General features: G+C 38.2%; 3 protein-coding genes across 14 annotated transcripts in view; 1 reads left to right on the top strand and 2 right to left on the bottom strand.

The window, feature by feature from the left end:
* LOC143210726 (Y+L amino acid transporter 2-like) overlaps positions 1 to 14,644 on the top strand; it is a 694,702-nt gene that overhangs the window by 432,911 nt on the left and 247,147 nt on the right. The gene's annotated exons all lie outside the window — the stretch shown is intronic.
* LOC143210729 (uncharacterized) lies at positions 18 to 3,766 on the bottom strand. 2 transcript variants are annotated; one of them, XM_076427866.1, is made up of 3 exons: positions 2,748 to 3,765; positions 2,606 to 2,617; positions 18 to 257 (listed from the first exon to the last, which is right to left on the bottom strand). In XM_076427866.1, the coding sequence occupies exons 1-3, from the start codon at positions 3,465 to 3,467 to the stop codon at positions 18 to 20; spliced, it is 972 nt and encodes a 323-aa protein (XP_076283981.1). In that variant the 5' UTR covers positions 3,468 to 3,765. The 2 variants fall into 2 exon arrangements, with proteins under 2 accessions (XP_076283981.1, XP_076283982.1); XM_076427867.1 differs by lacking the exon at positions 2,606 to 2,617 and having other exon boundaries at positions 2,748 to 3,766.
* Positions 3,940 to 7,360, bottom strand: LOC143210723 (E3 SUMO-protein ligase ZBED1-like). The gene is made up of 2 exons (XM_076427849.1): positions 6,491 to 7,360; positions 3,940 to 6,348 (listed from the first exon to the last, which is right to left on the bottom strand). The coding sequence occupies exons 1-2, from the start codon at positions 6,670 to 6,672 to the stop codon at positions 4,653 to 4,655; spliced, it is 1,878 nt and encodes a 625-aa protein (XP_076283964.1). The 5' UTR covers positions 6,673 to 7,360; the 3' UTR covers positions 3,940 to 4,652.

Raw genomic sequence — 14,644 nt, 5'->3', positions numbered from 1 at the left:
GAGACTTCAAAGACATTTCATCCCACATCAATATGTATACATAATTTGTCTTGAGCACTCATGGTATTCGCTTGACGGTGAAGATGCTCCATCACAACTTGTGATACTCCAGTCCCGACTGGAATTTTCCTTAGCATCTTCTTCAGTGTTGTTTCGCTGGGTAAATTACGCAGCTTTCTCAGTAGCTTGTACGATTTTGCTGACTGCTTCAGAAGTGCTAAGGCCAATATCTTCTCATCCGTCGTGTAGCGCCTTCCCTGAAAACATATTTCATAAGGTTATAAATAAGTTACAATTAAATAACGCAATGAAAATACAGCATATATTACATAGCAACAATAAATGAAGGTCAAATATACAGGGTGTCCCAAAACCCCTTCGACTCCGGGAAATGGGAGGTTCCTTAGGTCATTTGAAGCAACATTTTCCTTTGCACCAATGTCAGCCGGGGCTTTGTTTAGGAGTTATTAACGAAAAACACGGACCAATCAGAGCGCGATCTAGACGCGCGATGGCACGTTCAGCCCGGCGCGCCGGGAGACGAGCGTGGTGTAACGCCGCGATGCCGTAACGAACAAGAGTTTCTCGAGATTATGTGAATCCTCCCCGATTTGGATGAGCTTTGGATATGTTGTCAAGACCATGATTCTGAACAACATTTCCCTTTACAGTTTTTGTCGGCCGGCTTTAGTTTACGACATACATAATTGTAAAAACTTGTAATTGTAAATCGATCGATGTACTATCTTTTACCCGATTTGGATGAGCTTTGGATATGTTGTCAAGACCATGATTCTGAACAACATTACCCTTTACAGTTTTTGTCGGTCGGAAGAACTTTACTTGTCAATTCATATGGGTGGATCTCTTTACCCGACTTACGGCAACGTTACCCGAACGAGGGAAGAAGCAGAAACTGATTGTATTAAAAACTCACTTATGCAGCCGTAAATCCATTTGCTGCTTCGAAATGTGTGTGGCTGGGTCACTCGGTGACGAACTGCACAGATGTCTTCAGGTATACGACAGTACCGAAAGCTAAGGGACGTACGGCCGGGTCGACGAAGTGCACAGCCGGTGGTAGAAGGCCTAAAGGATGCGCGGTCAAGTCAACGATCCAGAATTTCACTTTCATTTTCGAATCGATAAATAATTCGTATGTTTATTTCACACAGATGCCTCGAAATTTTTCCACACTCACAATCACTGTTCACATTTGTCAACACATAGTTATGCACTAATAATAATTGCTTAAACTAATTAAACGATTATTTAATCTAATCGCTAGACTGCGGATCTTTATGTAAAATGAAAGTTGGCTGCCGCTATTACAAGGACAGGAGCCAGACAGATATTTGATTGTGATCATTTTAAGAAGTTGAAAATGATACATTGGTGTTTTGAAATTATTTTAATCTCTCTAGTGTCTTAAAATGCACCTACTCATGTTTGCTACAAATGCATGAAATCCGCAGTCTAGTGATTGCATTACCTGATTGTTGTAATTTGTGCAGCAGGACAAGGGATATGGCAATTATTATTAGTGCATAACTATGTGTTGACAAATGTGAACAGTGATTGTGAGTGTGGAAAAATTTCAAGGCATCTGTGTGAAATAAACATACGAATTATTTATCGAATCGAAAGTGAAAGTGAAATTCTGGATCGTCGACTTGACCGCGCATCCCTTAGGCCTTCTACTACCGGCTGTGCAGTTCGTCGACCTGGCCGTACGTCCCTTAGCTTTCGGTACTGTCGTATACCTGAAGACATCTGTACAGTTCGTCACCGAGTGACCCAGTGACACACATTTCGAAGCAGCAAATGGATTTACGGCTGAATAAGTGAGTTTTCAATACAATCAGTTTCTGCTTCTTCTCTCGTTCAGGTAACGTTGCCGTAAGTCGGGTAAAAAGATCCACCCATATGAATTGACAAGTAAAGTTCTTCCGCGACCGTCAAAAAGTCTAAAGGAAATGTTGTTCAGAATCATGGTCTTGACAACATATCCAAAGCTCATCCAAATCGGGTAGAAGATAGTACAATCGATCGATTTACAATTACAAGTTTTTGCATTTATCGCGTAAACTAAAGCCGGCTGACAAAAACTGTAAACGGAAATGTTGTTCAAAATCATGGTCTTGACAACATATCCAAAGCTCATCCAAATCGAGGAAGATTCACACAATCTCGAGAAACTCTTGTTCGTTACGGCATCGCGGCGTTACACCACGCTCGTCTCCCGGCGCGCCGGGCTGAACGTGCCATCGCGCGTCTAGATCGCGCTCTGATTGGTCTGTGTTTTTCGTTAATAACTCCTAAACAAAGCCCCGGCTGACATTGGTGCAAAGGAAAATGTTGCTTCAAATGACCTAAGGAACCTCCCATTTCCCCGAGTCGAAGGGGTTTTGGGACACCCTGTATTATACAGCCATATCCAAACATAAAACCAGTTAATTATAGGGTCATTCCATGCAAAATCGGACACTTTTTGAAGTACCATCTCGAATTTTGTTCAGAAAATATATAGAGTTTCTCAGGCACTTCGTGCAACTTCATGCATGTGGAACAGCGTGCAAAAAGATATTGCAATTGTAAACATTACCTTTCTTACTGTCTGTGCATCACATCATGTTGACCCATGTGAACAATAATAGTATTTAACATTTTGTTAGCAAATTTCGTTGGCTGTAAGTGCTGGATACTTAAATGATATGTTATTAACTACATCTAAAAATTTTACTCACCTGTGGCATGGATCTGGATGTGCGTAACTGCATCTCGATGAACATCTTCTGCGTATCAGATAGATTTTCAAATCGATTTATCAGACTAGATTCTGATAAAGCTCTTGCTCGTTGCAGTCGTGTCTTTAAATCTTCTCTCTTCCTGTTTGCATAACGGTTGCATAACAGTAATTTCTTCGTAACGCTGTGCAATCTGACTGCAGTTGGGGTCAATTGGCACTTTTTCATGCCCCGCAGCAGTACATTTTGGCTCTTCTGTGGGGTTGAACACTGCTGTAACTGTCCTGATGATGTACTTGGACCAGCTTCGTTTTGTCCATCAATATCCCACGCTGTTTCTGCGTAAACCATATCTATACTTGGCGTAATCAGTGCTTCATGATTAGTGTCTTCATTTCTCAGCGGTGTAGCAGATGCTGGATATTCTTCTGCTTCTATATTTTCATGAGCATATTCCGTCTTCTCACTTTGCACTGGCAAATGCAAAGTTGGAACTGCATCATTTTTTAATTTTTTTCCCTGAGCAAAGCACAGGAAGGAGGTTTCTTCAAAGTGCTTGTAACACACTCTGTATTTACGTCTCTCAGATGTCAGTTGAAGTATGACAGGACACTGAATTTCATTAGCCCAAGACTCTGATTGTTCGACGTCTTTGGGAAAAAAGTATGCTGAGACTTTCACACCCGACGAACACTGTGGAACACAACAAGCTCTCACCATTGTTTTTTGTCCAAATTGTTTATATGTCCACTAATTGTTTATATAGTTATACAGTTTATATAAATAGTTTTATGTGTCTTCTGCACTAATATTATTTTTTCATGCACTTTTTTCACTTTTTCTTCTAACTGCTGCACTCCTTTGCACCTCACTGTCCACTATCCTAAGAAAAACTTTAAAAAATTTTATAATTTATGCACAAAATTCCAAAAATAAGCTCGAAAATAAGTTTCCTGAGTGTCGTTCAATTTTGCAAAATTATTTGTAAAATGGATTTAACACTGAGCAAACTTCTTTTTTCATGGTTATTAATGTTGTTTTGTGTAGGATAAAATATAAAATATTATAAAAAAATCCTGTGTATTGTAATGAAATCGTCGTTTTTCCAAGTCCACACAATCACAGCACGGGACACGGTGATTGACAATTGAAAGTTGATTTTGGCGGTAGTAGGTAGTAGGGCTGTAACTTTTCCGAAGCTTCGAAGGATTCGAAGGAACGAAGGGAACTTCGAAGTTTCGAAGTTTCGAAGTCTTCGAAGATTCGAAGCTTCGAAATCTTCCAAAGTGCTCGAAATTTCAAAGTCTTCGAAACGTATGAAGTTGTAATTTATGAGTTTCACACCGTGTCAAGATTTTTGATAAATAAAAATATTAACTTTCAGTCACCGGTGACTGACACTGAACTTTCCGTTTGGACTTTTCGTAATTAAATTAAATTTAAAAGATTGCATTCTATTAATAAATTTCGGGATCATATCACGAATGTACTTAAAAAATAATACTTTGCAAACAAAATTTTAATGAGTTTTATTGAATTCGGTGAAATCGGATATCGCGGACTAAATGAAAAGAAAGGCAAGACAGGCTTGGCGCTTGACATGTTAATACAAAATTTGACAGACTATAAACACAACCATACAGTTATAAAAAATATATTTATTGAACACATAAATTTTAACAAGATTTCATGAACAACTGGATAAAAGGAGGAACACTGGATAAAACAAAACAGATACTAACCATACTTCGATCATACATACATACATACATACATGTTAGTGTCAACGAACGAGTCTTTTTCAATTTTATCATACATACATACGTTACAACATTCTTCGCGCTGCTCACACCCAAACACAAAATTGTACTATTCTTACTTTCCAATTTTTGCAATTTTTCTATATCACAAGTAATTTTTATTTTGATGTAGGAATGTATTCGTTGTTACATTTTTGGTAGCTAAACAATTTCGACTCGGTGTGACAATGTTTCCTGTCGTAGAGAAAACTCTTTCTGAAGCCACTGAGGTAGCAGGGATGCTCAAATATTTTTTGGCCAACCGCGCAATAAGTGGCATTTTCTGTTCACGACATTTCCACCATTCAAATGGGTCCATATTCGTATCTATCTCTGGCTCCGCAAGGTACAACATGTATTGTTGAGCAGATGATGTGAGACTACTCTCAGTTCGCATGAAAATGAAATCCAGAGCACTAGTTCCCTTTTTTTCAGTTTCATTTGTGTTTTCTCCACTATCCAGAGAATATTCGTTAATTTCGCGTTCAACGCTTTCTCTTATTTTTATCTTCGCTGTTGCGGTTTCTGAAAGGAGCTGCTTGAATCTAGGATCCAGAAAAGAAGCTTTACCTGAAGCTGAAACTAGAACCGTACTTTCCAAGTACCAATCTAAACAAAATCGCGTTGTTAATTGCGTGATCAACTCATTAATAATTAAAATAATATTGTTATCTTCATTGTATTTATCCTTTGCAGGAATTAAATGATTATTGATTATGGCTCGCACAATTGGATTTACCATTGAAAGTGTTCCTCCTGATAAAATTGTGGTAGCAAATTCGAGTGGTTTTAAAAGTTCTATTATTACTTCCAATACTTTCCACTCACTTTCCAGCATCTCTAAAGCTTGAGCCTGTCTCTGGTTTGTGATATTTCTATCGGCGAGTACATTTATGATAGCGCTACGGTTTTCTACAAGTCTTTCAGACATTTTTAAGTCCGTATTCCACCGAGTTCGAACACTTTGTATCAATTTTAATTTCGGCAAGTTTAATTGCTCCTGCTTTGTTTCCAAACTTTTTGAAGCCAATACAGAGTGTCGAAAATGTGAAACAATTTTACTTGCTTTTGCAAGAACGCAAGAAACATCTCCTTTTTGAAATGCATTTTGTATTGCCGAATGGATTTTATGAGCAGCACAAGTGACATCAAATTCTACGTTAGGCAAACGATTTACTGCCGATACAATGTTGCTTGCACTGTCATTAGTTATCGCAACTATTTTTTCTTCTATGCCAAATTTAACAGCCACATTTTGTAAGCAATCTGCCAAGTTTTCGGCTGTATGGCGTTCTTCGAGCTCTTCTATACAAATAGTCATAATCTGCTGTTTCCATTGGTCATCGATAATGTGGGCATTAACATTTATATACCCTTCTTGAGCTATCGAGGTCCAGCAATCGGTGTCGAGGGCAACAAAAGATACTTTTGCTAATTGATTTTCAATTTTATTTCGTACTTCATCCTCCATAATTCGTAACCGACGAAGTATTGTTTGCCCGCATGGACAGTTGTAATTTGGTTCTAATTTTTTCATAAATTCTTGAAATCCACAGCTAGATACAAAATTATAGGGTAGTCTATTAACAGCTATTAATTTTGCAATAGCTTGTGTAATGATTTCAGCGCGTTCTTTCTTAATGAACCCGGATTTTGAATTTGAATTAGTTATTGTTGGACGAGCTCGCTTAGTGGGTAATGTATCCATATCCACATCCAATACAATATCTTCTTGAGTAGAAGATCCCGATACCGATCCCGATGGTGAATCTATTGATATGACCGATCCATCTTCTGCTGATCTGTAATAGTACAATACATATATTCATCTGTTATAAATATAAACAATATTTTAAAATTAATAATTAATTAATTTAGATTAAGAGACTTATAGGATCTTTTAGACCTTCGCGTCCCAAACAGGACAAAATATTTGAGTATTACCTTGTAACTTCTGTGCGTTGACGTTTTCTGCTACTAGGACACTCTATTGAATGGATCTTCATTAAATGATCGATCAGCGTTGTAGTAGATCCATATGTCTGAAGCTCTGTATCACAGATTTCACATATTGCAGATTTTCCATCGGTAGACTTTTTACAATGTTTCCACACCCAGCTTTTCATTATGTAATGTTTGCCTAAAGTTATATAAAATTAAAAATGTATTAGAAAGGTATGTCTGAAAAAGAAATTTTGTACAATAATAAGGAACAGTAATAAAGTGATGAATACATACATTTATTTAGTAACTGTATATAATTATCGTAATATAGATAAGTAATGTTATTTTATTGGATCATTCCACAAACGGACACTTTTTGGCGTAAAATTTCGAATTTTGTTCAAATTCAAATTTGTCGTAGTGTCTTTAGTGGTCTATGAAAAATTTATTTCATGAAATATTCATAATATGAAGAATAAATGTCAAGAAATACATAGAAAAAATTTAAAATTTTAAAAATTTTTTGAAATTTACAACCAGACATCGGCGATTATAATTATCTGAAAAACGACTAAATAAGTAACAAATGAAGAATTTTAAATTATATTTTAAGACAACAACATTTAAACAATTAATTAAAAAATGGTTACAGAAAATATATATTTGATACGAGAATTATCAGTGGATAAGAATCATGTTTTAATGAATTTTAGTGCAAATTTCATCCCGGTATCTCTTATGGTTCAAAAGTTATAGTAAAATAATTTGAAATAATTTTAATTTCGTCAATTTTCAAATGTCCATCTTTTTAATAACAGGTCCGTAAGGGAAACACTTTGGGCTATATCTCCATTTTCTCAATTTTTTAAAAAGTGGCCCCCTAATTTTACGCCAAATAGGGTCCGTTTTCGCGTGGAATGACCCCATTATAAATTCTTGAAAATATTACACTTACCTTTCTTATCTGCTTAATAATTAACAAATCTATACGTTGAATATTTCCTGCACTACACAATACGCTCACTAGCTTGTTACGGGGAAATCGTAATAACACGCGAAACTAAACGTCTAACGATCGCGGTCAGTATCTACAATACAGTACAAAGTCGGATATGGTTTGAAAGAATGTTGGTTTGAAAGAAGCTTCGAAGCTTCGAAACTTCGAAACTTCGGAACTTCGAAACTTCGAAGTTTCTGAAAATGAAGCTTCGAAATTCGAAGCTTCGAAGCTTCGAAATCTTCGACCTTCGAAGGAAAGTTACAGCCCTAGTAGGTAGTAGTCAAATATTAGCGCCAAATTCCGCCCAATAGCGACAGGGATTGAAACATCAGTCATGTACAATCACGGTTAATCACGTGATGTGCTGTGATCGTGATGCCATCTAGTCTAGTTCCCTCGAACTGTACTAAGCAGTCCAAGGCCATACATAAGAGTTTTCTCCCCCTGGTGCAGATCGGCCGGAACACGCGGCAATAACCTAAAACCTGCGAAATGTCGATCATTGTTGCGTCCTCATCGCGCACGCGCAACGTGTCTCCCATTCGCCCTACTCAATCCTCGGTTAGATAGCGATGGAATAGGATAGTGGAAGGGGAAAAGGAGAGTATTTCCGAGAATTTGGGTATGGGTTTCGTACCCATATATGACAGCACTGCATCAATACAATGTCACCAGTTCGGACCCATACCAGATGGTGCCTTGCCACCCCCTACAATCGCGTGGTATGTAGTGGGCGCCAGGGCCGGCGTGATCTTTTGCGGCGCCCGGTTTAAAAATTTTTCGGGACCAGAATACACATTCAAATCCTATACTTAAATTTCACAATAAGGAATTATAAATAATTATAAATACAAAGGATGTTACATATATTTTTTGCAAGATAAATATTACATCATTTTTGTCGCTTTTTCCGCCGCAAAATCTTTGATTACGTCATCAAAATTGATTGAGTTTGCTACTTCGCTTCCTATTGAAAGGTGCCAAAGATGTAAATCGGACTTGGCTTATTGATGATCGAAGATAATTTGTTATTATGATAGTTTGAACCGCGAGAAACTATGTTCAGCTATAGCCACGGTTACTGGCGTAGTTAACATTACATATTTGTAACGCCGACATTCTTATAGAATAGTGGAACCTGAAGAAATGCAATTCGCTTTCGAGGGGCAAAAAATTCAATGAAAGTACAAAATCTGTAAATATACAGGGTGCGGCACCTAAGTCACCTGAATAACTCGCTTGCTTTTGAAGATAGAAAAAAAAGGATCAGACCAAACTTACTTGATATCGAGGGGCTCGTAATCTGATGTCATTAATTTTTTTATAGGTGGAGACGTCAAGATATGAAGGTCAACTCTGTTTTTTTAAATAGAATGTAGTATTTTTTAATACATGAATCGATACAGCTGGACTTTCGTTATAAAAAAGTACTAACCTATGTATGTCGAAAAGTTAATAGTTCAGGAGATATTTCAATTTAAATAACTCTAAAATACCATTACTGTCGTGTGTACTAAAACGTAACACAAGTAAGTAAACACTAACGTCTTAGTACACACACGACAGTAATGGTATTTTAGAGTTATTTAAATTGAAATATCTCCTGAACTATTAACTTTTCGACATACATAGGTTAGTACTTTTTTATAACGAATGTCCAGCTGCATCGATTCATGTATTAAAAAAATACCACATTCCATTTAAAAAAACAGACTTGACCTTCATATCTCCTTGACGTCTCCACCTATAAATAAATTAATGACATCAGATAACGAGCCCCTCGATATCAAGTAAGTTTGGTCTGATCCTTTTTTTTCTATCTTCAAAAGCAAGCGAGTTATTCAGGTGACCTGTTTTAGGTGCCGCACCCTGTATATGATTTTCGCAAAGAACTATTGATAGTTTATATGTTTATCATCGCTACTAAAAAAATGTCTTGCATCTGTTTATGTTATCATCATTCTGTAAAAAGTAATCAAAATCGGTGTTTTCTAATTGGGTAATTTCCTTAAAACCTAATGTCCTCTGCACCCGTGTTGCAGACGTGTCAACGTTTGATGTCAACATTTAATGTCAACAGAAATTAGTTTATGTTATCAGCGCACAGGTTCGATCCAAAATCGAAATATAGCAATTTTGCAATTTGAAAGATTTTTCTCAACGTTTCGATCCAAGTATGGATCATCTTCAAGAGAATTTTGCGTCTGAAAAATACTGAATATTCTACTGAGTACCTTTTGAATTAATTTTCTATAAAAAATATGTTGATGACATCGTCTCGTCACCTGTTGTAAACCTGACCAAATTGAAATAATGTTAGACACATTTAACAGTTTTCACAATGGAATTCAATTCATTCATGAAATTGAGACCAACTCAAGCCTTAGCTTTCTTGACGTTAATATATTTAGAGCCGGTAATGAATTAAAAAGAAACTAGTATCATAAGTCCAGTTGGTCTGGCAGATACGTAAATTTTCACTCGTTTCACCCGTTACAGCACAAGTTGGGCCTCGTCAAAGGTCTAATTGATCGTGCCATCCTACTTGCGAATTCAGAATTCAGGGAGAACAATTTATCGCTTACTGGAAATGTTTTAAAACGCAATGGGTACCCCATCAACCTTATTTCAAATATCATCAAAGAGAGGATATTTGAAATATATGATCCTCTTTTCGTTGAAAAGCGAAAAGAAGAAAGATTCAAAAGAACAAGCCCAATAAACTGGAAAAATACAGTAGTTATTCCATATATTGAAAACATTTCTAATGATGTAAAAAGAATTTTCAGAAAGGTTGGAATTCACACGATTTATAAAATACAATTATATTTACAAAATTGGTTCCCACCGGTTAAAGACAAATTGCCACTTTGAAAAAGTTGCAACATAGTATATGTAATACCACGTAAGGGTTGCAACCATGCATACATTGGATTGCAGACTGCATCACGACATTTAGACACGCGCATCACTGAACCTAAACGAAATATTTTTTTCCTCCAACTCAACACAGCGCTTTGACGAAACATTCACTTGAGTTTGACCATGCATTCGATTTTGAAAGTGCCAAAATCGTAGACAGAGAACCTAATTTACAACAAAGATTACTATTGGAAACTATTCACATGATTAAACAACAAAGCGTAAATCTTAGGTACGAAACACCTAAGATTCATGAATATTACGCCGCATTACTGAACCAGTAATGTGTATGTGATGAAGTTTCCTGTCATATAACAAGTTCTAAGAATTGTTCTCATCCACCAAATAAACAGTCAGCGTTTTAGAATCGTCGGGTCAAATATTTTGAATGTCAATTCTTACCATAACGATAAATGGTATATAAGCAAATGTGTCTGGGTTAGGAAAGGCACTTTTCAATTTGTGTGTGTATTTATCGCCAAGTATCGATTCAAGAACTTTTCGATCACCGTGTCTGATTGGCTGATTGTCAATATACGTCGTTCCTTTGTTTTTGCACTGGTTCTCTCTTAACGTTCACATGGTTCAGTTTAGTTCGTGCCAGCATGGAATTCAGTTGCAAATTTATACACTTATAAACAATTTACACATAGCAAGTACGGTGAAAAAAAATGATGTTGTGGTTATTATTGATCTTGTGAAACGCTCGGTACAATATTCAGTATTTTTCACCCGCAAAATCCTCTGATCCATACTTGCATCGAAGCGTTGAGAAAAATCTTTGAAATTGCAAAATTTAGGGGTGTGAGGGTACCCGAAATTTCGGGTTCGGGTCGGGTCGGGAAATTTGTTCGGGTACTGGTCGGGATCCCGAAAGTTTATAAACTTCGGGGGGGGGGTACCCGATGGTATTTTAGAATTATTTAAATCGAAATATCTCGTGAACTACTAAATTTTCGACATACATAGGTTAGTACTTTTTTATAACGAATGTCCAGCTGCATCGATTCATGTATTAAAAAATACCTAATTCCATTCAAAAAATATCGATGACCTTGAAATCTTGTAAAAAAATTACCTTAAAAATTTTTTCCCTTACACCGGTACATGTGGCCCTTCAAACAGTGTAACTTTGTCCTAAGAAGTTTTTTTGTACAACGGAAAGTAACGTGGGTTCAATCGGAACACTGATATGATTTTTGTGGGGATATGTAGAGGAAGGTCTAATGAAAATGATCCGATTTATCCGATTAGGTCCAGTTAGGTCCTCTAAAAGATACACCTTGCAAATTCTAAGAAAGTATATAGATTTTATTCATTTCATTAAATATTAATTTTTAATACATTGCGGGCAACCATCCTCAACTAACAGCGTTAATTGTTACCGCAAATGACTGTTTTTCATTTACACAAAAGACCCAGAAGAAATATTAAATAGGGTAATCAGGACACCTCGATGAAAAGAAGCAATTTTTGGCTGAAAAATATTGCATCCCAAATGTCTATCTTTGTGAATTTATATTAACTACAGTTTTTGTGAACGAACATTAATTTGTTCAGCTTCGATGTTGATGGACATTGAGGATGCAATACAAATTTATTAGAAATCGATATGAGAAAGTCGACTCTTTCGTGAAATGTCATTAAATTTCTCGATCCAGCCCACTGTGGTCCGGGCTCCGGCGAACGCGCTGAACCTTCCTTGCGCCGGCCCTGGAGGGCGCTGACGGTTTAATAAATTTAATATCTTAACCCACTGCTGTTCCGCTTTCCGCCATCGCTCGTACGGGGCAGTGTATTGGACTACTTGTTGGACATAAACAAATGGAAAATGTTTTTTCATTACGTGAAAGGTGTAATTTTAAGACAAACGCTGTCAACCCTTTATTTCAGTATGTCTAAAGAATATTCAGCAATTTTATGGACCCGAATTAACAAACAATTCAAACCTAACAACTGTTTGTAGTTACTGGAGTGTGTCAAACCTCATGTGTGCCGATTTTTATTGGTTTCCCTAAAATGGACATTTTATTATTTACCGGTGTATACAGGGTGAGTCACCAAACGTTACCACCTCAAATATCTTTGTTGTTTCTAAAGATACGTAAAATATGGTAAGGACAAAGTTGAATGGTACAATGGGGCTGACACGATGCAAAAAAAAAAATTTTGTTTTTATGTCATTTTTTCAGAGATATGAAGGTGACCTTCATTTTTTTAAATGGAATGAGGTATTTTTTAATACATCAATCGATGCAGCTGGACATTCGTTATAATAAAGTACTAACCTATGTATGTCGAAAAGTTATTAGTTCAGGAGATATTTCAATTTAAATAACTCTAAAACACCATTACTGTCGTGATAAGACGTTACATAAGTAAGTAAACACTGACGTCGTAGTACGACAGTAATGGTATTTTAGAGTTATTTAAATTGAAATATCTCCTGAACTAATAACTTTTCGACATACATAGGTTAGTACTTTATTATAACGAATGTCCAGCTGCATCGATTGATGTATTAAAAAATACCTCATTCCATTTAAAAAAATGAAGGTCACCTTCATATCTCTGAAAAAATGACATAAAAACAAAATTTTTTTTTTGCATCGTGTCAGCCCCATTGTACCATTCAACTTTGTCCTTACCATATTTTACGTATCTTTAGAAACAACAAAGATATTTGAGGTGGTAACGTTTGGTGACTCACCCTGTATATTGCGACGTTGTCCCTTTTTCGTATGGTTCTATGACCGACGAAAAATGGTCAACCCCGGGATTTTATAGGCGCTGAGACCGGGCCGTGCGCGGCCGTGCAGACACGGTCCTCCCGGTGCAAAGGCGGTTTTCCGAGGAGGCTCGAATGAACGGTGCGATACCAGTTCGGGCGCCAGGTATTATAAAATACCACGCGAAACACGATAAAGTTCTCGTGCTCGGTGAAGCCGAGTCCGAGAGTCAAGCCTCCGCGAAACGCGGCGTGAAACAATGACGCGAACTGCCAGATGGTTCGAACACAGGAGGTAACGGGGACAGCCCTCACGGCAGGACGGATCTCGCAGGTCAAGAATCAACTAGTCGGAATGGGCTCTATTCATTTAATGGTCGTCAAATAAAATATACAGGTTCGCGGCCACGAGGCCGCGAACCGGGAGCCCGCGTTCCTTGTACACTTTTGCGAAAGATGGTCGCTCGCGGAGTGCGTTAGTCGATCTTAATTTTATCGCGGAAGTACGGTACTACGGTACAATATTCGATACTCGGCGAGACGAGATTCCGCGAGACGCGGATGAACGGCGTAATTTCGAAGACTGTCGCGAGAGCCGGATACATGACGAAATCCACTACGTGCGATAAATAATCCGCGGCCGTACGCGTTCCACGAGACGAGTAGACCGCCGCGAGAGCACGAGCGAGTTCGCCCTGCGCGCCTCGGCTCTAACGAAATCTCGGCGGACGAGACGAACACGTGTCGTCCTCGCGCGAATACTACGAGCCACCACGATTAACGAATCGAGAAATCACAAAGTCGACTTACCGTTGACGATATTCTTTATTACGGGTCGATACTGGCCCTAGACGCTCTGCTCGAGTTCGTCCTTCGCTCGGAATTCCGCGATGAAGTCGGAAAATCACCCGCGACGCGAAACTTAGTCGATATTCGGTACAAAGGACGAGATTGGCGAAAGTATTCCGACGCGTCTATTACATTCGGGTCTCTGTGCGACAGTGATCCCTCGATCCGCATCGACGGAACGCATCGATTCTAGTTCCCCCTACTCTTATCGTACTGCCGAATTTTCCGATTGGTGCCGTTCGCAACGCAACTAGATTGTCGCAGGATCGCAACTACGAAAAAGTCCTAGGGCCCCAGACTTTACGCGATCAAATAATCCACCGCGACAATTGAATTCACGCTCGCCCTCGGCGAGCGGATTGCATAATCCTCGTCAGCAAGTCCGTCACACCACCCACGCTGAGATCCTGGTTGAGCGGGATGAGACGGCGGCGGGACTCTTAAATATGTCGATGTTCGCCACAGGATCTCTTCGTCCCACATCGGCGCAATCCGGGTTTGTTCGCCCGTGTGTGGTGACTTATTCGCTGGTTCCGGTACCGGATTCGATCGTATTGGCCATTCTTTAATTCGTTAGTCGATCCTTCGGCACCCTTTCGGACTCGTACGCTTTCCTTACTTTCGGCATTTCCCTGTAACGTCGTACTCCGTACGC

The sequence above is a fragment of the Lasioglossum baleicum genome, chromosome 7 (assembly GCF_051020765.1).
Source record: "Lasioglossum baleicum chromosome 7, iyLasBale1, whole genome shotgun sequence".
NCBI lineage: Eukaryota > Metazoa > Arthropoda > Insecta > Hymenoptera > Halictidae > Lasioglossum > Lasioglossum baleicum.
The sequence above is the reverse complement of the archived record's forward strand: the minus strand, read 5'-3'. Positions and strand labels throughout refer to the sequence as shown.